At 54.1% G+C, this 26,133-nt stretch overlaps 1 protein-coding gene across 2 annotated transcripts; it reads left to right on the top strand.

The window, feature by feature from the left end:
• Positions 1 to 2,299: 2,299 nt before the first annotated feature.
• Positions 2,300 to 18,860, top strand: LOC103559374 (uncharacterized). Of its 2 annotated transcripts, none has more exons than XM_070619690.1 (4): positions 2,300 to 2,418; positions 4,962 to 5,172; positions 11,348 to 11,507; positions 16,769 to 18,860. In XM_070619690.1, the coding sequence occupies exons 1-4, from the start codon at positions 2,407 to 2,409 to the stop codon at positions 17,601 to 17,603; spliced, it is 1,218 nt and encodes a 405-aa protein (XP_070475791.1). In that variant the 5' UTR covers positions 2,300 to 2,406; the 3' UTR covers positions 17,604 to 18,860. The 2 variants fall into 2 exon arrangements, with proteins under 2 accessions (XP_070475791.1, XP_070475796.1); XM_070619695.1 differs by lacking the exon at positions 16,769 to 18,860 and adding an exon at positions 9,924 to 10,173 and having other exon boundaries at positions 11,348 to 15,192.
• The last annotated feature ends 7,273 nt before the right edge of the window (positions 18,861 to 26,133 follow it).

The raw sequence follows: 26,133 nt of genomic DNA, 5'->3' as shown, positions 1-26,133 counted from the left end.
GTGCCCCCGTGGGCTGCCTGTGCCCTGTGACTGTATGTTCTTCTCTCTGCCTTGGAGGAGAAGGTAGAAGAGAGGCAGGCCTTCTCACGGTGCCCGTACAGCCTTGGCAAGAGTCACTGGTGACATTTCACAGTCACATGGTCAAACTCAAGTGTGCAGAAAAAAGGCAAGTAGAATTTGCTGAAGCTCTGGGTACAAGCAGTGAGAGAAATAGAGGAGTCAGGGATGTCATCGTGGCTTTTGGCCTGAGCTAAGAAAGCATGGTGTTGCTGAGGTTTCAGGAGGAGTAGCTTTCGGGGGTGGAAATCAGGAGTGCTGGGCTGGGGAGGAGGCCATTGGATTTACGAGCCCGGAGTTCAGGGGAGGGGGCAGGCTGGAGATGTAAGTGTGGGAGGCATCAGCTGGTTTGACATTCTTTCCCCAACTGCTTCATACCTGGCAAAGGTCCTGCTCCCCCCTGGTGAGTTAGATGCTGGGTCCCCTGGGTCCCCTGCTCACCTGCCCTCTCTCCCTGCAGAGAAGCAAGCTGCTGGGCAGTTTTTCCTCCGGGCTGGCAAGATCTCTCTGGGGTCAGGCTCCAAACAGAACACCCTCTGATAAGATCCCCCAGCCCACTCATGGCTGCCCACCCACGCCGGCCGTGTCATGGAAGGAATGTGGTGGCAGCTGGGCCCTAATCACAAGACAGAAACACTCAGGACACGTATGTCAGGTCGAGAAGTGCCTCATGAAAGGAAGAAGCAGGAACAGGCCACGGGGTATGGGGGTGGGGTGGGGGTGGGGGTGAGGGGTGGGCTGGGAGGAAACCAGCGCTGGTGACTCAGCCTACAGTTCTGTCGGACGGACGCAGTGTGTGTTGCCAGAGAAAACAAATTCCTCCAGCAGGTTTATCTCCTTGTGGAGGAGGGATAATCAGCAGCATGGAGTGGCAGAGGAGGGAGACCATGTGCTCCTGCTCCAGCCAAGTGGCCTGTGCCAGGTCAGCCGGGCACAGCAGACGGCGGTCCAGGAACACCTGGTCCCAGAACGGAGGCCTCTGGTGCCTCCACGTAGGGGAGAGCCCCCCACACCACACCAGACAGAGCCGTCCCAGCCCGAGTTGTCCTGGGGTTGGTGGCCTCAGGGGAGGTGAAGCCCCTGCAGAAATGGCGAGAGGCAGAGGGAAGACAAGTTAAAGCAAACGTCGGCACAGAATTTCTGAGGCACCCTGTGAAAATCTCCTTGGTGACACTCTGAACTTTCAGGGGGAAGCCTGTCAGGCTTGACAGTACCTGGAGGCACGGCTCACGTTGCTGTGAATCGTGGCCCCTGGATTTGTGTGGTGCACAACCTGCCCAGCCATCCCTGGGGACCCTGGACGAAGGTCCCAATTCTTTATCTATATGGCTGTAGTTATGTTAGAAGAGACAAGATCGCATCCTCAGAGGGTGCATCTGGGAGAACTCATCCTCGGGGAGCCACATGTAACACTTAGGAAAGTAGGACCAGGCGGGCCCAGCTCCGTAGAGTAAGTCACACCTTAACAACGGCCGGAGGGAGCTACCCTTAGCTTTCCCTCTGCCCCTTTTGCTCCTACTCCAGTGGTTCTCAGAGTGTGGGCCCCAGTCCAGCAGCAGCAGCAGCATCACCTAAAAACTTGGGAATAGAAATTTTTGAGCCCTCCCAAGACCTGCTGAATCAGATACCCTGGGAGTAGGGCCCAGCCCTCTGTGTTTGACAGCTCTCCAGGGAATTCTGATGCCCACTAGTTTGAGGGTGACCCAGACAGCATGGGGATGGGTGGCTCACAGCCTCAGAATCAGCTGGGTAATTTTAAAAAATGCTGATGCTTGGGCCCACCCCAGAGATTCAGAGTTCATTGGTCTGAAGTTCAGCCTGGGCATAGGGATTTTCAACCGCTTCCCAGGTGAAAACCTCTGACTTCTGAAGGGCTCGGCTCAGGGTCACCACCTGGAACTGGAGCGTCAGTCCGTAGGTGGAAGTTGCAGCTCACTTCTCACAGTCTGAGCCTCATACTTGGGGAGGCAGCTCAGCTCGGAGAGAGGTCCTTGGGCTCTGGGGGGCATCAGAATTATGCCAGGGCTGTGGGGGAATCTTGATGGTGCAGATTCCCCGGGCACTTTCCCCAGAGATCCCAGTTCAGTAGGTCTGGAGTAGGACCTGGGAATGTGCCTGGTGAGTAGCATTCCTCGCAATTCGGATATGAGGGTCAGGGAACCCTGCTTTGAGAACCACAGGTCAAGAACACCCGATTCTAGTTCCATCTCCACCATTCACCAGCCACATGTCCCCAGCAAGTCACGTCATCTATTGCCTCATCTATGACTTGGAAGAAACAGCAGCTGCCCTGGTCACCTTGGGGCTGTCCTAAGACCGCATAGAGATGGGCAGGACTGACCGTTGTGGATGAGGACAGAGGTAAGGAGCTGCTGGACTGTTGCCCTGTCTGCCTGACAGTTGAGCTCACGGGGAAGTCCTTACATAGAGTGTTTAGCAGCGGTGGACAGAGCCGTGGCTACAGGAGGAACCAGAGGGGGTGGGTGCTGCTCACATCACTGGCAGACTTGGCGAGGGACAGTGGGTCAGAACCAGGCTTTGGGGTATGTGGTTGGGGAAGGGGCAGGTCCCAAGGTCCTGGGAGCCAGATCTGAGACAGACCAGGGGGCCCCTCTTTTCTGATGGGCTCCACGACCGTTGGGACTTGGGAGTCAGTTCAGCCGCCCCTGACCGCAATCGACCACAGCACCTAGCCTGAGAGGAGTTTCGCTTTCTCACAGAACAAGGCCAGAAGCAGACAGGGCTGGTGGAGCTGTGTGCGGGGCCCCTGGGGACCCAATCTCCTTTGAGCTCCAGCCTCTGCCATCCTCAGAGTCACCAGACAGCCACCCCCGCTGGACCGCACTTCTGCATTCAGGCAGGAAGAGCAGGAAGCAGCCAGGAGACAGGGCGGTGACTGTGTCTGGAACCAGCCCTTCCCCAGCGTCCCGGCACCCTGCCACGTGCGACTCATTGGTGAACTTGATCACATCCAGATCCCAGCTGCCGGGGAAGCGGGGAAGTGGGGCTGCCTGGAACAAAATCCAGGTGGCTAGAGGAGGGCAGAGGTGGAGCCGGCTCCCGGGCTGGGCGTGGTGGACTCAGACGTGCGGGGTCTGTCTCTCCTTGGCCACTCCACAGCTAGGTCACTCAGACACCATAGGGCAGAACGGGGCCTCCCACTCCTCCCACCCCGTGTCCTGGCCCCATAAAGCCCTGGCTATATCCTGAGGGACTGTACCATCAGGAGAAAGACACTGACTGGGAAAAGGGATAGGTCATGACTGATGAGCCAAGCGTCCTGGGATATACCCCTGTTTCCTGGAGCCTCGGTTTCCACTACGTTCCCTGACTGGCCATTGGTGCTTCTAAGAATCAAATGAGGATGTGATTGTGGGAACAACTAAAGTGTGAAAAGTCTGGTAAAATTGCCAGAGTTTAAACCCTGACTCGCTCACTTCCCTCCTCTGGTTTTTCTCATAATCTTTCAATTCTCACCTCATCCTCCCTGCTCAGGTAGGATGGCACTCTGTCCTCCTCACTTCCGCTGCTCCAGTGGGCGCTGGTGTCTCCCTCCAGCAGCCCCCGGCTCTGCAGCCTGGCAGCCTGGCCCTCTCTGGGCCAGGGTCCCGCGCTGTAGCCGCCACCCTGTGCACCCGCGCCAGGCTCCGCCCCGGGGGTGGCTGGGCTCCACAGCACCCTGGGCTGATGGGGTCTGACCTTGGCCAGTCACAGGCCTTTCTCGGTCAGCACTTCACCTGTCAAGAGGAGATAATAAGGTTACCCCGACTCAGGCGGGGGCAGGGAGGGAAGGCAAAGAAAGACCCCGCGCTTGGCAAACCTAAACAGCCGTGGAAATGCTTCATAATCAAAATGCTTTTCCCCTCTTTTGAAAACAGAAATGGAGGGAGAACGTAAAGGATCCAGAGAGGGAACAAGGTCACAGCTTCAGTGGCAGGGAGGAGCGTGGGAGAGGAGGCGGGAAACGGGGCATTGGCTGAAGGAACGTGGGAGGGGGCTGGGCACAGCCCTCCTGGTAGACCTTGAGGTGCATCCAGGGGACCAGGGGGCCGAGGGACGCTGCCACTCCACTCAGCAGGCGTGTGGTCAAGGCCTTGTGTTCCTGAGTGGTTTGCAGGGTGTCTCTCTTAGGACTCTGCTCGGTGGCCGCCAGACTCACAGGGGCGCCAGAAGGGAGATGGCTGTGGGTGTGACTTGATCCCATTTATTTAGGAGCCAGGAGAACAGGCAGCACCCACAGCCTCTGAGCAGGGAATCTGGGTCACCGCTGCTGGCACTCATCAAACAGAGCAAGCCTCTGAAGGACAATCCCATCTCCCTCATTAAACGTGGCCCCACCGAGCAAGCACTGACCTTCCTGGCCTGGGACTCTGCTGCCGGCTTAGTCTCTGGGCGCACAGCTACCAGGAGTCAGGCTCCGAGTTTTCCGGCTTGTCACTGGGAAGTCTTGTCACCTTTCCATCGAGACAGGATTCCACTATTCCTTTTTCACACTCCTCTAACTTGGTGGCAGGGGGGAGAGGGGGCAAGCTGACCCTGTGATTTGTGGCGACACAACCAGAAAAGAGCTGCTTTCACAGGGAGGGGATTCAGAGCTCTGATCTTGGAGAGCAGAGGGCTTGAGGGGCGGGGGTCTGCTCATTGCCTTCCAGTGGGACGTGGGAGACTTGTTCCGACATGGCTTGTCCTTCCTGTGAGCAGCTGACCCCGTTGGGGGAGGGATGTGCCGACCAAAGCAGGAGAGACTGGGTTTAGACACAGTGGTTTCCCACCACAAGGTGAAAACTAACCGCTGGCGGGAGTTGTTGAGAAGAGGTGCAGGCCAGCCCTAGTCCTGGGCCAGGGAGTATTTTTATAAATTATGTATAACAAATTATAACACCAGTATCCTGCGTGGTCCCCAGATTCAAACACTACAGCAACAGTTCCAAACGCGGTCCCTGGACCAGCACAGCAGCAACACCCGGACGCATGTTAGAAATGAGCATTCAGAGGCCTGCCCCAGACCTGCTGAAGCGGACACTCGGGGGCTGGGCCCCATAGGCTTGTTTGAACAAGACTCTCCAGAAGATCCCGATGCCCCCTGGAGTCTGAGAACTCTAGAACACAGAGAAGGTAAACTTCTTCTTGAGCTTCGTGCTCCTCCCCCAGGGGGAGCACATCCTTCTACATGCGGCTCAGCACTTCACCTTTTCACTTAATAAATACATCCTGGGTTGCTCCCCACTCCCACCCCAACGCCCGAACTTATGAACCAATCTATTCCTTTTCACACTGCGTGAAGTTCCGTTTCGGGGAGAGAGGCACAATTTGTCCAACCATGGCCCTATCAGGGGCATTTAGGCTGTCTCTAGGTTTTTACCATTTCAAAGGCTGGTGCAATGAGCATTCTTGGAGAATCTGTTAGCATGCAGATACCTCATGGTGGCGTTCCTGAGCGGAATCATATTAGCAACACCAATTTTGTTTAGATTCTGCCAGATCCTAGATACTTCTAAAACAGATTCCATCAACTTATCCTCCCTCCCAAAATATAGAACAATTTCCCTTTGCCACTCTTTCATCAGGACTGGATTTGTGAGACTCTGGCAGGTGAAAATGGAGACTGAGCGTTTCAATTTCCTTCTTTAACCGTGAGTGCCCCAGGGGGACTCTTCACACGTTAGCAACCACTTCTATTTCTTCTGTGAACTTTCTGTTCATAGCTTTTCTTTCTTTTTTCCCCCCATTTTTCCTTTGGGTTACTGGACATTTTCTTATTGATTTGGAAGCGCTCATTGCATATTAAGGAAAGTGGTAATTATCATGTGACACGTGGTTTTCCAGGCATTTCCTTGGTCCTTTGTCTTAGTTTCTGTAGTTGTTGTTGTTATTATCATTACTTTTACTGGCCATGAAGTAGTCTCTTTGTTGGATGTTAAATTTATCAGTCTTTTCCTTTAATACTTCAAGATTTCTGTCTTACTTTTCCACCTTGAGATTTTAGAAAGTTCCCTATATTTTCTTCAAGTTCTTGAGTGAGAGCATGAGCTGCAGGACAAGGTAGCCCAGCTTCATCTCCCAGGTCCCCTGCTGCCTGGGTGACCCTGTGCCTCACTTTCCTACCCAGTAAACAGGATAAGGGAACCTGCTAGCAAAATCAGGCTGGGTGTGTGCTTCTCTCCAGGGTGCCTCCTCACATTCTCAACTCGAAGAAGGTTAAAGGCTCTAGATTAACCAGAAAGATTAACTGGTGGCCAGCTGGAGCAGGAGCCTGGGCCAGATGGACCCAGGATCTCCCCACTCCAAGAACAAGGGGCTTTCCTTGAGCCTGGATACGTGCTTGCTGCCTTCCCCTTTGATTCTCATCCTCTCAGGAAAGAGGCCAGGGTCTGCCCTGGAGGTCAGCAAGCCCCAGAGAAATTGTGAGTCCCTGGGATCCTGATAGGGGCTGAATTGTGTCCCCTTCAAAATTCGTGTGTTGAAGCCCTAGCCCCCAGGACCTCTGAATGTAACCGTATTTGGAGATAGGGTCTTTAAAGGGGTAATTACATTAAAATGAGATCACTAGGTGGGCCCTAGGCCAATATGACTAGTGTCCTTATAAGAAGAGGAAATTTGGACACAGATACGGACAAAGGAAGACCATGTGAAGACACAGGGTGAAGACGGCCACCTGCAAGCCAAGGAGAGAGGCCTGGGACAGATCCCTCCCTCACGGCCCCCAGAAGGAACCAAGCTGCCGACACCTTCGCCTTGCACTTCCAGCCTCCAGAACTGTGAGAAAGCAGACGTCTGTTGTGTAAGCCCCCAGGCTGTGGTCTTTGATTGTGACAGCTGGAGAAGACAAGCACAGGTGCTCTGAAGGCACATGCTCTGGGCAGTCCAGTTCAGGCCTCCAACTCTCTAGGCTCCGAGTGGGCGTGGGATTATCTGGGCATCTTGCTTACCCCTTGCCGGATGCTGAAGACCGTGACCCAGATGTAGGAAATGGTTTTCTCGGCTGTCTCCTTCTCCCCCACAGTCGTCCTCCCTCTCCCCCCACCAAATACTCTGAGGCTTTGGGTTTGGAGTAAGATGAAAGCCGAAGGTCAGGTGCTCCGGCGCAGTGTGAGGGCCCTTCCTTTGCCGAGTGTGGGCAGGGACATCCATATGGACCTCCTGAGAGCTACCCCCAGGCCCCCAGAGGGCTGCTGACAGCTGTGGCAAGAACAGGTGTGGGGGCGCGGGAAGCTGGCCACCCCCACAGGCCCAGTGCTGGGTGCGCAGCATAGAAGCGTGGATGGAGGTTAATGAGGGGAGGAGTGAGGGGGAAGAGACAGCATGGCCCCTGCTTCTGAGATTTCCAGTCCTCCCAGCTTGCTGGGGCCTCCTGTGCATGGTGGGCTTGACCCCGGTGCTGCGAGAATGCTCCTGGGTGCCCTTCCTCTGTCCTCTGCAAGCTGGCCATCCTGAACCCAGGCTGGGAGGGAACCAAACAAAGGAAAGGACGGGGATGGGAGGGAAATCTGGGCAAGCTGGATTATGGCTTCAGGGATGGCGACGAGAGTCCATGTGCTGGAAGAGCAAGAGAGCTGAGCGGAGGACAAACCTGCCGGCCAAATTCTGGAGATGGCCCTGCATGGAGGGACCATCAGTGCCTCTGTTTGCTATTCCTGCAGGCCTGATGGAGGTTCTCCATGCAGGGCAGGGCAGGGCAGTGCAGGGGCCTCAGGGGCCTTCCACAAATTGAGCACCCTGCACTTCTAAGGCACCTGGACCTCTGCATGGGTAGGAATCCTGCCCCAGCCTTGAGGGCCTACAGATTCCCTGCCCGCCACCCCAGGGCTGAGCTGCGTTGGGAGTGGCATCGTGGGGGATGCACCACTCCCCCTGAGACTTGGCCCTGAGGTCCAGACAGGCTCGGGTGCTGTCCCCACCCAGCTCTGCTTGCCGAGGAGGCTATGTCTGCTAATGAGCCAGCTACCAAGGGGTGGCTCCCAGCAGCTGCCCTGGCCTGGCCAGGTGTGTGTGGCCTGGGGCAGGCAGACGGCTGGGCAGGCCGAGTACCACTTGTAAAGGGTAATAAGCCGGTGCAGCAGGATAATCGCCCCTCCCCAGGCAGGCAGACGTGATCTCATTAGCGATCACACGGAAGGTCGGGAGGGAACTCTGTGCTCCCCGGGGTGGGGAAGGAGCTCAAAGCCAAAGGAGGTGCACAGTCTGCTCCAGGTACAAACAGGACCAAGCTCTAAGTTTCAGGGAAGTAAGGGTGGATAGGCAGGAGACGGGCATGTTTAACAAAGAAGGAGGCCATGCTCCTCGGGCTAGCAGGCCACGCCTGGCTCCTCCCCGGCCATGCTGACTCCCACCCGTGTGCTAGTACTCAGGCTACATCCCCTCCACCCGCTGAGCCCTTCTCTGCCAGAAAGAGCTCATCCAGGCCAGTCCTTTGCACCCTCTTTTCTCGAGCTCTTGTGGGGCTGTGGCCTGCACCACCGGCGCTGCAAGGAAAGACCTGCCAACACCTCACTGCTCAGGGGAGGCCTCTAAATTGCAGAGTCTGTGGTCCCTCCCAGGGTATACGGTCGCCAGTGTCCACTGCTTGCCTGAATTCTGCTCTCCTAATCTCTTTCCTCTATCCCAGGGGTTACTACCCTTTTTTTGACCGTTTTAGAGCCTGGTGGAAGCTCTCAACCATGTCCCAGATAAATATACATAAAAATAAAATGCTATGTTCAATATCTAGGAGTTCATGGATTCTCTGAAGTCCATCCATGGATCTTCCAAGCCAGTGTTTTCCACAGCGTGCATCAGAATCATCTGGGGCTTGTCAAAAATATAGATATCCAGGCCTTACCAGCTGATCTGGGGCATGACCAGGGAATCGGCACTTTGGCCAGGGTCCCGGGTGGTTTGGATGTGGGTTCCAGGACTGCATGTCAAGAAACAGTGCTGGGGGCCGGCCCCATGGCTGAGTGGTTAAGTTCACGCGCTCTGCTGTGGCGGCCCAGGGTTTCGCTGGTTCGGATCCTGGGCGCAGACGTGGCACTGCTCATCAGGCCACGTTGAGGCGGCATCCCACATGCCACAACTAGAAGGACCCACAACTAAAAATATACAACTATGTACTGGGGGGATTTGGGGAGAAAAAGCAGAAAAAAAAAATAAGAAACACTGCTGGGGGGGTCCGTGGAGGCTAGGTGAAGGCTCTCCATTTGTTCCTTTTTAGATGGACAGGTCTTGACATCCCAGAGGAAATTGCAAGCTCCCTGACAGAAGGGACTGCATCTTAAATCTCTGTGTATCCAACCCCAGTGCCCAGAGACCTCATCTGTTAACGTGTCTTTGATTGTCAAAACTCCTAAACGCTCCCCAAGGAGGAGTCTGGGGTAAATCTACAACCCAATCCATGTGGGGAGACCCTGTTTCTTCCTCTGTCACCAATGGGGTCAAGCAGTGTTGCCTTGTTATGATAGCATGGGATTCCCTCTACTCTCCTCCATTCTTCTGCCTCAAGGGGCACTCAGCAAGTGGGGTCCATCTTCAGCAGAAGAGTCTTTGCAAAGGTGGAAATAATCACCAGGGCTTCTGGCTTTGCTGTCCAGGCTCCAGTGACTGTGTGTAAGCTGCCGGTGGAGGACTGTGTGTGTTGGCATTGTTATGCCTCTGTGTTAGTTAGTTTGAATTTGGAATTCTAATCTGATTGACTAAGTAACTTTTACTCTAATTAGAACGGTAGGGTTTGTTCTTAATCTGCAACCATTTAATCTTCCATCTCATTAATTGTACAATGGTCTTTATGAATATGTAGATTGAGTAGGGAATAAAAGATTCTTTGACCTTGAAGAAACAAGTATAAAATAGGTGCACACTCTCCCAGCCTCCCATTTCCTTTTATTATGCAGATGCAAAAATTGGTGCAGCTCCAAGCCAGGCTATTGTGGATTATCGGCAATCTTGCAACCAATTAGGATACGGCATTCTGATGAGCCACAGAGGCTTAATAATTAGTATAGTATTTGCATGCAAGCTGCTTGCTGTGAATTTGCATGTAAATAAAAATGTGGCTATCAAAACCAACCAGAAACAGCCCACTGATGAAAAATTCTCAAAAGGGTCCAACGTCAAAAAGGAAAAGGCCTGTGAAGGAAAGAGGTAAGCGTCCCCCGTGTGAAGCTGAGTCCTTTATGAAAAACTCTTGTTTTAAGGGTAAATGACCTTCTTAATATACCTCACTTCTTCCCTTTTAGAAATATTGGTAAAGTGTCCTCTTCAAGCTGGTTAGCTGGTTAGCATCCTGACCCTGCCACTAACCAGCCGGAACCTCTCTGAACCTTAATTTCCTTGTCTATAAAATGGGGGAAATTCCACCTTTCCCACAGGCCTGTGAGGCTTGAGTTAAATGACATTGAACATGGAGCCCCTGGTACACAAAGACTGCCCATAAAATGTCCACTTTTTAATTTCCTTTCTTCCTTCTGACAATATATATGGAAGGCTAGGGAGAAAATATTTGCTTAGCAGCCAAATTGACGCACAGGGAGAAATCTGTTCTTGTCTCCAAGGAGAATGTTCTGGAGAAATAGCAAACCTATTTAGCAAACCGCTAGCTCTTGTCGTGCCAAGTGGGGTGTATAAATCAGAGCAAGAGCCACGGAAGTTTGCAGTTTGCCAGTTTGGGGCTGGCGTGACTGTTGGTAGTCTCCTTTTCACTTTCAGAGCACCCAGTTTGAACTGTAAGTTATGCAGTCCCCGTCGTCAGAGCTGAGTTGCTCAGGGCCACTAGAGAGGTCTTTAGAGGCCGCCTGGCAGAAAAGGATAGGACAGAGGAGGCCGCTGATGGGAAGGAGCGGGCGTGGTCCCTGAGGAATTGCTACACTTCTGCTGAATATTGGGGGACGATCTCTCCTGGATCCCCCAAAGTCTTTAGCACGTTCCTCCATTTTTATTAACCTGCTGTGGAGTTAAATCTCTGCAGAGCACAAGGATTGCTGAGGGTGGCCTCAGGGAAGGTGCATGGAAAGAAGGTGAGGGCCACCCATGGGAGCCCACCCTTTGGTTACACCTAGGGCTCATGCCCAGCCAGTACTCCCAGTGATGGCTGTACTGGGTAATGAAACCCAGGCATCCTTCCAGACTGTAGCCCAATAACCAGACTGTAGCTGGAGCTCCCACTGTTTGCTATCCCAGTCCTTTTCCAGGGCCCCTGCTGGGTACCCAGCATCTAAAGGATTAACACTTGCTGCTGCCCAGCAGGTGGGCTCCAGGGTTCAACACCAGCTCACCCACTACCATGTCTTCTGATTGGATGACATCCTTCCACTTCCAGGCTTACATGTTGTGATGCTGTATCTCATGTTGCCTATGTCTGCACCAGCCTCAAGATTCATCTTTAAAGTAAAATTTCCGAGGGCAGTCTGTGTTGAAGAAGATTCAGCCCTGTCCTCCTCCACTGGGGAACCACATGCACTCTTTTCCAACTTGGTCCAGTAAGTATTTAAGCGAATATCATGGAGGGGAGAGCTGACCACCAAAGTACCCACTCTCCTGCTCAACGATGTCATACCAGGCAGCCGGGGTGTCAGAGCTGGCAGGACGAAGGCACAGGCTGGGGAGGAGAGTGTTCTCCTGGCTAGCACAGAGCATGATTTTTGGCTCTTGGCCTTTGACATAGTTTACAAATCCTTTCCACGCCAAGAGCCTGCAAGGAAGGGCATGTGTGACGAAGATGGGTTGGGGGTGGGGTGTTCCTCCAGTTGCCACCTTCTGAAGCTGAAGAGGGGATACACGACTGTTATTGCTTTTGCTCTTTACATGTAGAGCAAATGAGAGCTGAGCCATTTTAATAGTTAATCAGCAGTTTTCAGATGACATATTTCACATTCCTTTTTGTATTCAAACGCCAGTGAGAGAACTCTGGCAAAAAGATCAACTCCATAGATGCTTGAGTGATGGAAAAAAATAGTGACACAGTTTTTCCATTGCAAATCAAAAAGATATGATCTTATGTCTGTACAGGGAAATGTTTATGAGCAGTGATCTTAAAGGGGGGCAAAACAAAAGTTGGCATGTATACACTAATTAAGAGTGTGTAGAAACAGCTCTAACTACACCAACAAAGATCAGATGGAATCTTAAAGCTATGCCACTGGTTGGACTCTCTTCTACATGCGAAGTTAAGTTTTAAATTGTTCTTGTAAATATTAATTAGTGATCTGGACCAATAGTTCCAGGAGGGTAGCATTCCCACGGGCTATCCAAGTGTTTCACAAATGTGTGGTGCCAGGCCCACTCCCAGGACAGACACTGAGGCCTCTCCCCTGCTGCCTCCAGTGACCCATCTGAAGATGACCTCAGATGGGGTGGGCTTGGAATGCTCTGCAAGATAGGAGGATAAGGGAGAGAAGCAGAACAGTGCACACTGGAAGCTACAGCCTGGGCACAAAACAAAAACTTGTCCCAAGCTCAAAAGGACAAATGAGCCCAAGGGTGCATGACCTGTGTCTGGCTTGACAAAAGGCACTGGCCCTCATGTTGGCCCCCAGGGGGTAAACAAGGGGCTTGGGGATGGGTAGGTGTGAGAATTTACTCACTTCCGCTTTCTACTGTTGGAGTAAAACAATAACTTACAAGCATTTCCTATTCCAAAAGTGAACTTACTAATTGTTTTAAATATTTAAACAGTCCTCATCAATGCACACAGCCAGATTCCAAACAAGACGCCCTTAGAACATTAAACCTCGTCCACCCCCTTGGGGTCCCAGTGCGACTCCCTCCTTCCCCACCCCACCCCCCAACATGCCCCATGGTTATGGTTGCACAGAGAGACAGTGTCTCAAAAAATTAGTTTCTGAACTTTTCCTTTCCTCGAATCCTCACACCCAACCTTTTCCCTAGTCAGTCAGAGGTGGCCACACCTACATTGTTTTCAGAAGAAGGAAAGTTATAGTAGGAATGAAAAAGCAAGAAGCAGGCAACATGCCTAGCAAAGAAAAACTCCGAGCCAGCCCTGATGGCCTAGTGGTTAAAGGTTGGCACACTTTGCTTTGGCGGCCTGGGTTTAGTTCCCAGGCCCGGGACCACACCACTCATCTGTCGGTAGCCGTGCTGTGGCGGTGGCTCACATAGAAGAACCAGAAGAACTCACAACTATACACAACTGTGTCCTGGAGCTTTGCAGGGGAAAAAGAAGGAAAAAAGAGGAAGGTCGGCAACAGATGTTAGCTTGTGGTGAATCTTCCCCTGCAAATAAGTAAATAAAATCAAAATGGAAGCCCAAGGTAAGCATAGAGTTTGTATCTTACCAACAGCATGGAGACAAGACAGAACATTCTCTTCCTCTAACTGAGGAGGGGTATCTGGGCTGGGAGAGAGGGAGAAGCAGGGTGCTTGAGGCTTCAGGGAGGCTGGGAGCCCTAGGCAGAGACTCAAGGAGAGCATGGGGTCTGAGGCAGGGCTGCCAGATAAAATATAGGATGCCGGTTAAAACCGAATTTCGGATAAACAATGAATACTTGTTAAGTGTAAGTATGTCTCAAATATTGCATGGTGTTGCTGTAGATGAGGAAGCCTCCACATGGGTTTTGGGTGCAACTGGACAAAGGTGATGCCTCCTCCCGCCGCCCCTCCCCCAGCTGCAATGATATTCCAGACCCTTGTCTACTGGAGACCGGCGTCCCCCTGGCATTACAACCGTCATCCCAATGTTCTCATTTTATACGAGAAAAACCTGAGACCCAGAGGGCTTGAGTGAATTGTGCAGTCTCTGTACTTGTCTATCTGGTCAAGGGCAGGTCTGGATTCCCACTGAGACCAAGGGCTCCCGCCGGGGCCCTCGGAAGGATGGTGAAGGCTGGGAGATGCCTGCACCTGACTCCAGCTTGTGTCCTCAGGCTCGTTGCCACTCAGATGAAGCAACTCAGGCACCACTGGACATGTTCCCTGCCCTGCCTGTGGTTCACAGTGTTAGGTTGGTTTTCCCTCTTTCACCTTTAAAAATATCACCCATGGAGACATTTGAACCTCTGCTGGAACTGAGGTCGGCATCAGTCCCTATGACAGCTCAGTGTGACCAAGACTAGGAGCATCTATGACACGAGCTCATCCATTCACGGGGTTGAAGCCCCAAGTCAAAATGCCACCTGCCTGGGACAGACGCCTCCTGATAAGCCCCTTGTGGGCCTGCTTCTAAACTGGATCTCAAGAAAGCAGAGAAATGGAGGAAGAAAGAAGCAAGCCTGGGACTGGGCACTAGGAGGAACCTCTTTTACCCATGAGAAAAATGAGGTGTTGAGAGGTTAAGCACCCTGCCTAAGTTCACCCAGATCTTCAGCAGAAGAGCCAAGGCTTGCACCCAGATGGTCTGCCCCCAGGTCTTGGGTGCTGAATAACCCTCTCCTCTTCCATCTTTCTGAGTGATCCCGATGGTCCCCATGTGACGCTGCCATTCACAGCTCTCTGCTCCGGTCACCCAGCTCCTAGGAGGCTGCGGTGATGCGATTCCCCACAGCAGAGTTATGGAGAAACCCTCCCCTCCACATGCCCAGCCACCCCAAGTGGCAGCATTTGAGAACAAAACTGTGCACCTTTCCACCTTCTCAGGTCTTGAAGGAGCTTCCTGAACCAAGCAGATTGAATGGTACGGCAGGAGAGACAGGGAAATTCAGAGCAAGAACAAGCTGTAAAGAGGCCTTGCTGAGACTTGGGGCAAGTGATGGAAAACTCACTTCAAGAGGCTTAAGCATAAAAAAAGAGGGAAATTTATTTTCCTAATGCATTTCTGTGTAGTGGGGACTATTGAAACGCTTGCTCAAGTTCACACAAGCGGATGACAGAGCTGGGATGGAACCCAGACGGCTCGGTGCTCTAACCACGGGCTGGCAGCCATGACGCCACCTGAGAGCTTGTTAGAACTGCAGTGCCTCAGGCCCCTCCTCGACTCCTGTCGGATTCTGCTTCTGCTTCTAACAAGGTCCCAGGTGACACATCTGTGCATTCCAGCCTGAGAAGTGTGCCCCAGAGAACCGTCCTATGTTCTGTCTGGGTCGGTCGGACCTCGAGCTGACGTCCAGGAGCACCGCTGGCAGGAATCTGCCTGTTCGCTGCTCTGCTTCCGGCACCTAGAACAATGCCTGTCGTATAGTCGACGCTCAATAAATATTTCCTGAGTGAATGCATAAATGAATGAATGCACTGAATTTGGGTACGTCTGGTTTAAGCTCCAGGCTCAGAACAGGCTTGAAGATCTTCATCCTATTAGCACGGGGTTTCTGCCAGGGCTGGAGCCCTCCTCCCCAGCCCTGTTGTTGGAAGCTGGGAAGGGGTCGAAAGGTGTCTCTGGCATGGGGATTACTCGTCATTTGGGATTACCTGCTTCCCTCATTAGTGGGGGTAATCAGCAGTGGCAACACAGGCCCAGTGTTGGATCAAATCATAAAAATTCCCCAAATCTCCCAGGAAGCTGCCTCTCTCCCAGCCACGTTCCTCATTTCTTCCGTTTGTTCATCAAACTGTCCCCACCTTGGGCACACGGGCTGTTCGGCCGCTCACACATCTCGGCCGCGTTTCACATCCCTGGGAGTTATTTCAGCAACATTTCTCCAAGCATCTGAGAAGGGTTTTATTTTTGTTCGGTGAAAAATCTTCAAAGGCGTCTCTCTGAGCTTTGAGTCCGGCATGGAGGATTTGAAACATTGAATGGGAATTGTTATGTTTTTTCAAGGAGGAATTATTCTCAGCAAAGTCTGGGATGGGCCAGGAGGAGACAGCCAGACGTCTCCAGGTAGAAGGAGCTTCCTGCTGTTTTTGGGGGAATCAAAGAGAACCCGGGAGCTCCCGCCCCCCACATGCCTGGCCTGACCCCAGCCTTTCATGCGCAGCAGCCACAGGGAGGAGAGAAAGCACAAAACCCGAAAAAACCCCCAAAGTAAAGGCTTAAAATGAAACCATTTCACGAGGACAATACTCTGTTCTTCTTTAAACTCTACCCAAGAACAAATGGAAGTCTTTTTTCAGGGGAAAGACTGGATATGGGCTTTGATCCTCAGAGGCCTTTATTTTGGGTACCTCCCCGCCTGACCTCCTTTCGTTATCTCCAAATTCCCTAGAGGCCAGGGTGGGGGTGGGGGAGGACAGGAGCCTCCAACCCTCCCCAGGTGAGGACCCCTGGCCTGGGTCTGGGGGCGCTTGGTAGGGCCAGCTCGGGTTTGGGGGATAGTGAAGGGTCTGCTTTTATCTGGGCGGTCTAGGACAAGTTAAGTCCAGAGAAATAATGGTGTCCGTTCCCTTCCATCACCAAAGCGGGGCATCTCTTTTGCAACGCGCTTTCCCAGGGAGGGTCATCACAGAGCTGGTGCACTTGGGTGGAAATCTGGATGTTAAAATAAAATACTGTCATGCATCCCACTTAAGCAGTGTGACTCTGGGTCCCTGTACCGTGTGTGGAGCAGACGCAGCAGGAAGGTGGCAGGGAAGGCTGTCTTAGCCACACTGCCCTTCCAGGCCACCAGGAAGCCCGGATGACACAGGAAGACTCAGGGGTTCAGGGTTAGATGCTGCTAATCACTCCAGTCATGAAAAAGCAGTCACACTCGGCTAACGATGCCCTGAAAGGAGAGAGAAAGCCAAGCCCGGGTTTCAAGCACAAGGTTGCTGTTCCCCCGGGAACAAGCTTTTACAATCAGGGAGGGATGGACAGGCCAGTGTGGCCCTTGGCCTCCGTGACCCAGTGTTGAACCCACTCTTCATCCAGGTCTCCTCATCTCCTGACTCCAGACCTTGAGGAACCCTCCACATGGAAAGTCATCCCAGTTGGAGGAGGCAGGAAAGCCCAGCTCGTGGCAAAAGCCAGGCTCCAGGCTCCGGGCTCTGGGCTCCAGGCTCCAGGTCCAGGCTCCAGGCTCCAGTCTCCAGGCTCCGGGCTCCAGGCTCCAGGTCCAGGCTCCAGGATCCAGGCTCCAGGATCCAGGCTCCAGGCCTGCTGTTGTTCTGCCCCGCCCAGCACGGAGCAGATGCCAGATCTTCTCCAAGGCCAGAGGGGGCCGTGGGGCAGGGGTGAGAGGGCAGGAAGCAGTGATCAGAGTAGGTATGTGGAGAGGGGCCCTGGGGAGCCCTGCATACAGCCCAGACACTCTGATGGCTCTGGGGGGGTCTCTGGCACTGCAGACACCCAACTGCCTTGTGTCACGGGGTTGTGTGCAGTGGCTGGTCTCATCTCCCTCCCCGGTCCTCCTGGGCTGGGGCCAAGGGGCTCCCCAGCAGCCATAGGGGTGGTGCAGCTCTGCTCCCTGAGATACCCCTCTCCCATGGGCAGTGGTCTCATCTTGCCACCTGCTGCCCAGGTCCCACTCCAGACAGGTCCAAATCAGAGCCATGACATAGGCTGGGCACACAAGGTGGGCAACTCGGAAAAGCCAGCAGCTGTTGTTCTCCCAACCAGGCAGTCAGCCATCTTGGGAAGACGCAGAGAAGGCAGATGTAGGAAGGGGTCGGGGAAGGAGAGCCGAGCTGGTGGGTGGCAAGGAGGGCGGGAGAGCCCTTGCCAAGAGCTGACTCAGGCCACACGGGGTCAGGACGCACTGTCCTGAGGGGCCGGCTCCATCAAAATCGCTCAGCACCACTCCTGCCTGTACGCGGTCCTCACTCTCCTGCTGCTGACAAGCTCTCCTGGAGCAGGGAGCAGGGGAGCCTCAGGTGGCAGGCTTCCCTCAGCCTCTGGCTCCCACGGCTGCAGACTAGTGGCAGGTATAAGATCCCGGGGAAGGTCGCTGCTCATATATACCTGTTGCAGGGGCAGGGGTCAGGGTGCTGGGGCACAGAGCTCCAGAACCACACTGGGAGGCAGAAGGCAGCCCCCAAAGGCCGGTGTGCTGAGCTGGCCTAAGCACTGGTGGCCCCAGGTGGCCTATGACTTGACAACCTCCGTGAAGGTGGCTCTGGCAAGCAGTCCCAGCAGGCGAGGTCATCAAGCACAGCCCCTCCCCCACTCCCCAGGGCCAGGTGCAGTGTTGTCCACCTGTCACTGAGAAAATGCTGAGGGACCCTGGACAGGAAGGAGGGCTTTGGGCCTTGGAGGTCAGACTGGGAGTCACTGAGAGAACTTCCGTGTTCCCACTTTACATCCAAGGATGGGTACAAGTAGAATTGGGTCCTTCTCGTGGGAGAGGTACCCATCCTGGGGGCTCAACAGAGCCAGTGTCCTGTGCTGGGGGCACAGGGAAGGCTCCCGGAAGTAGACATCCTGGCCATAGATCGTGAAGGGCAGATCCGACTTTATTGGTTTGAGATGGCAGAGGGGTTCCAGGTGGGGTGCAGCCCCACACGGAGGGAAGTGGGGGCAGCCTGAGCTGATTAAGCCCCTCCTGGCCCCAACTGGCTCCCTTTTCCTTCAGAGAACGGATCATGGATAAAATCAAATCTGCTTTTGTTCCCTGTCTGGCTCTCCTGTGGGACGCTGAGGCCAGGGCAGCATCTGGGTCTCCCAGGGCTTGGTCCCCAGGCCCAGTGCGGTGCCTACTCACCATGACGACTGAGTGACAGTTGTCAGAGCAAAGCTGAGGAGAGAGACAGAGAGAGAGACAAAGAGGCAGAGAGAGAGAAGAGGCTGGGGGGAGGGGGTGATGTCACTGAAATGGCCCGGAGGTGATCCTGTGCCCTGATGCTCCCTGCGGATCTGGACCAAGCCCTGCTCACCCTCTGATGTCTGCGTGTCTTTGGGGGAGTTAAGCATCCTGACACTCAGCTTCCTCGGCTTCTTTCAGGCAATAAAAATGAGCAGGCTCTGGTACTCCACGCAAGGACACTAAATGCAGGGTTCCCTTCTCTGAGGCTGGGAAGTGGAGGCGGGAGGACGGAACTTAGTCACTTTGGGCGTGCCACTCGCCTTCTCACCTGCAAACCAGACACTACACAGGATTAATACATTTTCCTTCCTCTCTCTTTTTTTAGAAGTAGCGAGAACTCATTTCAGAAGTGAAGTGTCATTAGGAATTCCAATCTACAAAGCAGACGAGAGCAGAGCTGCCCGGTTGAAGCTGGGGTGTGCGGGATGGGGACTGGGCAAAGGAGGGCAAGCCCAGCAGATTGGCCTCCTCCTTGCCCTGGTGGCTGCCTCCACACCCTCCATGGAGCCTCAGGGTGCCAGGGACCCCAGTTTGAATATCACTCTGAAGGCCTCGAGCTCCTTGGGACTAATTCAGATGCAGGAAACAGAGCTGCCAGCAGGAAGCCTGACTCTCCAGCTACCAAGAGGCCTCATGCAGGCCTCTGCAGGTACCTGAGGCAGTGTCCCCAGGGTGTCACCCACTGAGGGTGGGGCAGTGAGGGGTCTGGCCTAGAGAAGACAAAGGCCCAGCAGGCCAGGGCCAACCTGCAGACCTGGGGAGGGGTGGGTACAGGCCCGAGGAGGCCCCTGGGCTGCTGGGTTCATACGTTCTCTGCATCCCTGTCACCTGGCTCCTCCCCTGCCATGCCCGTGGGCCCCCACCCCCACAGGCACTCACGCAGAGATGGTTGCCATCTTAATGCTGCCTCCCCCGACACGTCCCCACGGCTGGCACACCCTGCAATTATGGCTGCTGTTTTCCTGGCTCTCCATCATGCCCGCCTCGCCTCCCCACTCTCGTGGCTAATTGCTGGGTTTGCCCTTCACCGGTTCCGCACGGTAACACTAAGGCTTGTCCCCCTCAGCCAGGACGCTGCCTGTTTTAGGAGCTGCAGAGGAAAAAAGAAATGAGGATGGTTTCAGCAAAGCATTTCCCTTAGCCTGGGAGAAGGCAGCATTTGGGCAGGCCACCAGCGCTTCTCAAACTGAAACGTGCACTTGTGTGATCCAGGAGTTTGTAAAATGCAGGGTCTGGTTCCTGGGTCCAGGGTTGGGTGGAGATTTTGCATGTCTGCCCAGCTGCCAGCGATGGTCTGCGGCCTCAGTGTGAGGATGAGGGTGCCAGGGAGAGCACGGTGGAAGCTGGGAAGCCAAGACTTGCTGGGCGGCTTGAGCAGGTCCCCCCACTGCCCTGGGGGTTGCAGTGAGGACCCGGAGGGAGTGCACTTGATTCTAGCCCAGGACGGGTGCTGCTGAGAGGGCTCCTGGAAGCCTCAGGGTCTCTGGGGTCCTCCCTTCCCACTGAGGAAGTGTCACCCTCTCCTGAGAAAAGGATCCTTTATTCATTCCAGAAACATTTACTGAGCGCTTACAGCATGGCAGGCGCAGCTTAGGTTCTGAGGACAGAGCGTAAACAAAGCAGACCACGTCACTCCACGTGGAACTTCTCTCCTACTTGGAGTGGGGGTGGGAAGAGATGCTAAACCAAATAAATCAGTAAGATACAGAGTGTGTTCTGGGCAATAAATGCTATGGAGAAAAATAAAGCAGGAGACGGAGATACTGAACCCGGGGGCGGGGGTTGGGGGGAGTGGTCATTATTGAAATCAGGTGGCCATAAGGCTATGCAGGAGTCCCAGGTGGAACTTTAGAAGATGAATTGTTTATAAGAACCAAAGGTATAAGCTCCTAAAAAAAAAAAATAGATAATTTCTGAAGATGTGACAAGATCATGAATTCCTCTGTGACAGGCCTTGTCTTCCTGTCCTCAGCCACCTGGATCTGCATGGTGGCCACCATGAGGTGTGGGGAAGTGGGCAGTGGTCAGGCTGTCCCAGGGCTGGCTAACTGCCCATCGGGATGCTAGCAGGTGGCGGGCATGAGAGGTGAGCTCTGGGCTGGGTGCTTTGAATCTGTTGTGTCATGTAGTCCTCCCCATAATGCTCTGCAGAGCGTGTCTCCTTGGCAATGGGCGCCTTCCTGGTCCTCCGCCCTCCTCTAGAGGACGGAAGATGGAGGCTGTCACAGGCTCCTGCCCCCTCCAGCCAGGGAGAGCAGCCATACATGGCCATCTGCCACCCGCCCCCCAAGCTCTATGGGGTCCCTGCCATGGAAGAAGTTGCCAAGAACCCCCAGAGCCCAGTGAGAAGCCAGATGGAGCCCCAGCAAGTTCTGCTCAGGTGAGGAGAGGCAGACTGAGCCACAGCAGCTCTGATTTTCCAAAGTTTCCATTTTAACTGGAATCCCAGGAGTTAAATCTGGCCATCGTGTGGCACACGAGCCTCTTGTTCCCCAGCCATGCTGTTCCACGAGGGGGACCTTCCTTTCATTGCCGGGACCTGCCCTATACGTGACCTCTCCTGGCCGCTGCTCCCAGTCAGGTCTCACCCAGGACGGAGGTGGAGGCGGAGCAGGAGGAACCAAGCCAGGAAGCTGCAGAAATAGCTTTCAGGGGGTGGGAGGGCGTGGTGCTTGCTGGAGGCCGGACACCCACGCTGGTGTTGTTTCTCCAGCCTCCCAGGCCAAGGGGATTTCTCAGATGCAGGGCTGCTCTCCCCAGGAGTCAAAGCTGGCCTTCAGTGATGTCCCCACCCACCCCAGCCTGTTTCCTCTCACTGTTCTCCACTCAACCGCTGGGAGGGGACAGCAATGTCCTGCTGGCCATGGCCCCTGGAGAAGAGGCCTGGCACGTGTCCACCTGGGCTCCCCAGCCAGCTTCCATGCTCTGTCTGACCCCACCCCACCACAGGTCACAAACCAGCTCCAGACCTCAGTGTGGCCAACGTGACATCTGTCTTTGAGGTCCCTTCCTTGTCTCAACGACCTTTTCATATCTGGGGCTCACTTGTGAGAGGCCATCCCTGCCTCACATGGAACTCCCTATCAGTTGAGGCTGCATGAGATGCTGGGTGTCCATCTCTGGGTGGCTGGGAGGAGGGGGAGCACCTGGCAGACAGGACAGCAGTCAGCGGGATTGGGTGACTCAGGCAGGACTTGGAGCAGCCGTGAGCACTCAGCTGGGGCCCAGAGCGCGTGCTGAGCAGGCAGAGGCAAAGCCCAGGGATCCAACTGAGGGGCAGCCAGCCTGGGGGTTGGCGGGCAGGGGCGGTTTCCATCCTTGATCTGTGTCTCCTTCCTGCCCTGTAGGGGGATGGCAGAGCATGGGCAGAGACCTGTGTCCCCCCCAACTTCTTCACCCTCTGCCGGGTGGCCTCCACTTACCACCCCCCACCCCCCCGGAGTTACAGCCCCCAGTCCAGTTCCAACAGGAGAGATGCTGGACTGGCCCATCTTGAGTGAGGGGTCCCTCCTGGGCCAAACCAATGTTGCTGGAATCTGTGATTGGGTTCCATCATTTGCCCATATGGTGGCTCCAGGGGCAACAGAGAAGGACCCCCAAGAGATGGGCAGGACCCCCTTCCCATACACACTGTCCTGGGCATGGCACCACCCACCTGGCTGGGTCCTGAGGTTGGGTCCAGAGCCTCTGGTGGCTGCTGCCCCTCCTCACACCAGCGAGGTCACAGACCCCTCTCTAACCTCTCCCAAGAGGGCCTGACCCCTCCCAGTGTGTCATCCCCACTTGACCCCGCAGGAGTCTGGCACCCCGTGGGTGCTCACTGCACTCCCAGGGAGCCACTGTTTTGGTCAGGTCGGTTCTGGGATTCTGCGTGGGGTGCAGGGTGGTCATCGGAGAAAGGTCAGCCCTGCCTTCTGCTGCTGCATCAGTCCAGTCCTCCGCCTCCCTTGGGGGGGCCAACAGGCCTTCTCACCCATGCCCTGTCACCTGCTGGCCACAGCCTTCCCTTGGCAGCTCCTACCTACCGTCAGGTGAGGTCCTGAATCCCCCAGGGAGGCCAGCCTGTCAGATCTGCACGTGGCTGTGTGCACAGCTGGCCAGCAGCCACTTTGTGCTGTTCCCCATCAGGGAACAAGATGGGGGATGTGATAACAGAGGCCGAGGGCAAATTGTCACCGGGCATGAAAAGCAGGAAACAGTGGCGCCCCCAGTAAGAGAGGTAGGTCACGGCCATGCGTGTCCAAGCCATCAGTCACTGAGCCGTCCTCAGAAGTGGACACTGTAGGAAGGGTTTTCTCTCCTCCGTTGCCACTGGCTGTGTGATGGCCATTCCATTACTTAACCTCTTTGTGCCTCAATATCCTCATCTGATGAAACAGGAGTGGATGAGAATCGCACCTACTCAGGGAGGCTGGGTGAGGACCTAATATGCTACTGTGCGTCAGCCGCTGAGGAAGTGTCTGGCCTTTACCAGGCTTTCAGTACGTGTCATCGCCAGATGACAGGCATGCAGGAGCAACAGGGACCCAGGGTGAGGTGACTTGCGCAAGGTCACACAACCAGCAGGGAGCTGGCCACACTGCGGAGAGCCTACAGGAAATAGATGGGGACAAAGCAGCATTGGTTTCCAGCCTCCTGCCGTGGAAGTGTGGGCTGAAGCTGACCTGACCACACGAAAATCGATAAGCAGGAGGCTGTTAAAAACCACCTCCCCATCAAGCCCGCCGCTGGCCGGGAGTTGAGGCATGCTTGTTTCACGGCCTTCCCAGACTGAGAGCACTTAGGACCTGTCCACACCGTGTGCAGGGCTTGCACGTGGGGTTCAGATAGATGAGGAGACAGGGTTGGGCCTGAAAGGTTATGCACACACCTCTCAGCTCCCCGCTTAACACTGTGTGTTCCCAGGAGGAGAGATTGCTCCCTTGACTGCTTCGCAGCCAGAGGAGACCATCGGCTCTTGGCAAAAAATAAGGCAAGTGTGAAAACAACTTTTTATGCCAACTGGAGCCCCCACTTCCAGGGCAGGTCTTCCCCGGAGGCCACCCGTTCACTGCAATTCCTCAGCCTGGCTTGAAATCATAGCCCTCCCAGCAAGAACTGTTACAGATGGAGCTGGACCCCAGAGCCAGGTTGGGGGGCTTTCCAAATGAGGGGAGGGAGGTGAAGGTGTTGAAGCAATCCAGGCCATCTATAGCGTTGCTGGATGGATTGGCTAGGAAATCTAGATCAGACCCACCAAGACCCTGACAACCAGCATGTCCTGGTGATGGCTGGAAGGAAAGTCAGAGGATTTTTTTGGGATTATTGAGAGTATTTGGGTCTCAAATCTGTCAGGATAGGCTAGGTTTTGCTGCAGTAACAAACAACCCCAAAATCTTCGTGATTAATAGGAACAAAGGTTTCTTTCTTGCTCATGGCACATGCCCATGATGGGTTGGCAGGTGGCCTGACCATTTTTGTCTCTCCAGGACCAGGTTGATGGGGCAGCCACCATTTTGGACTTTGCCAGCTTTTTTTTCAGAGGAAAGGTGACATCTCCAGCATTCTGATGCTCCAGGCTGGAAGTGTCACAAGCCACTTTCGATTATTGGCCAGAACTGGCCCCACGTCCCCTGCCCAAACATTTGGGGACTAAGAGGGCAGCCCCGCTGGGTGTCCAATCACTAGGCCAGTCACCAGCACTTCTGACACCGTCAGTCTGCTCCAGACCACATTCAATCAGGAAAACCCCTCCTCACCTGCCTGGTCCCTCCTGCCACCACAAAACCACACGATGGCCACACCAGGACATGTTTATGGAGCTCAAGGCCAAGCCTGCTCCAAGCCCCCTGGCTGGGCCACTGTTGTGAACTGCGTGTTCCAGACATTCACTTTTGAGCTTCTGAGAATGGACTCAGACCTCCAGGGATTAATGTACTTTCTTATTCTTAAAAAAAGTGTGTGTGTGTGTGTGTGTGTGTATACATATATACACACACATATATATACATACACAGATAGATAGATATGTACACATATATAAAAATTATACATTGTAGACATCACTCATTCATAGGGTCACCAGGAGTTGGAGCTGACTCGACGGCACCTAACACACATATATACAAAGTACACGTTTTATATATATGTATATCTGCACACATACAGCAAAGGTCTCCAAAGACGGCAGATTTTATGTATTAGCCCTGTAGCTTTCCTTGAGGCCTGGCTTGCAGCTGTTGAGAAAACCTGGGGTCCAATTATCTTCTCCATTGTAGCCCATGAAACCTAAGGGTCAGGCAGTGGAAGGCAGAGGCGCCCTGGAAACCATCTTGCTCCAGTCCACGCCTCATCAGGCAGATGATCAGAAGTTAAAAATGGGGCCCCAGGAGGTGGAAGATGCCTTGTGTCATCAGCTAGAATAGGGAGGTGCTGATTCCCATTCCACCTGAGGGATTTAGGACCCTGCAAAGTGACATCTGATGCTTTGCTCCACAGCATCCATTCACTCATGGGTCCCACTGAGATTGCCGTGCCCTGCTTCAGTCTGGCCCAGAGCCACACAGCCCCAGACCACATGCTACTGCTTGGGACTGTGAGTGGTCTGGTGGCTTTAGTCAACTTACTTCCCTGCCACTCATAGCCCAGAGAGCCCAAAAAATAATACCCAGAAGGGAACAGGTGAAGCAGCCAACAGGACCCTCTCCCCACTTGTCTCCAATCCAAGGGGGCATTTTCAGTTGATTTTCCACCTAACAGAGCCTTCACACATTCACATCTATCCATCCATGCATCCTCACATCCTCTCATCTATCCACCCATTCATCCATCCAACCTTCCATTCATCCATCCACCCATCCAGGCATCCATCCATCCATGCATCCATGGATACAGTCAAAAAACATTCTCGTTTTCAACTTACTGAGGGTCTACTATTTGCCAGGTGCTATATTCATCAACCAAGGTACAACGATGACCAAGCTGAGATGCTGGCCCTAAAGGAGAACATATGACTGCTCTCTGATCTTTCCAGGGACCAGATTTTGATCAGAGGAAGGGGCCCAACTGGTAAGAGGAGGGAAGGAGGGGAGGAGCAAAGAACAGTGAAGCTGAGGCCTAGGGGGTCTCCACTTTATTCATAACTCACAGAGCAAAACTGATGACCAGCCAACACTCCAGCCAGAGAGGGGTCTGGGAGCAGAGACCTCAGAAGAGCCTACAATGGGGCTGCCCTCATTGCTCAGTGCAGGGTCAGGGCTTGTGGAGTCCTGCCAGACCTGCTGACCAAGGACAAGGAGGGAGGAGCTGCCACTCAGGAGGGTGAAGTCCATTCCTTGTAGGCCCAGGAGGAGAAAACCCTTTGAGGTCTGTAGGACCCTTGCTGTGCAGAATAGGTTATGGTGAGTACAAGTCAGGTGTGCCATGCTTGTTTTGTCTGGTTGCCTCCACGTTTTAAAATGCAATTGCCAGGCTCTTGTCACCTTCCATATGGCCAGCAGAGGTCCCTCTAACTGGC

Source organism: Equus przewalskii, chromosome 1 (genome assembly GCF_037783145.1).
Source record: "Equus przewalskii isolate Varuska chromosome 1, EquPr2, whole genome shotgun sequence".
Lineage (NCBI taxonomy): Eukaryota > Metazoa > Chordata > Mammalia > Perissodactyla > Equidae > Equus > Equus przewalskii.
This window is presented reverse-complemented; position numbering and strand designations above follow the sequence as displayed.

Excerpts from the sequence above, each read along its gene's own strand:
- LOC103559374 (XM_070619690.1), top strand. Across the intron at positions 5,173-11,347 it reads AACTCTAGAACACAGAGAAG|GCTTACATGTTGTGATGCTG; the intron begins GTAAACTTCTTC and ends TTCCACTTCCAG. Across the intron at positions 11,508-16,768 it reads CTCTTTTCCAACTTGGTCCA|GTCTCCTCATCTCCTGACTC; the intron begins GTAAGTATTTAA and ends CTCTTCATCCAG.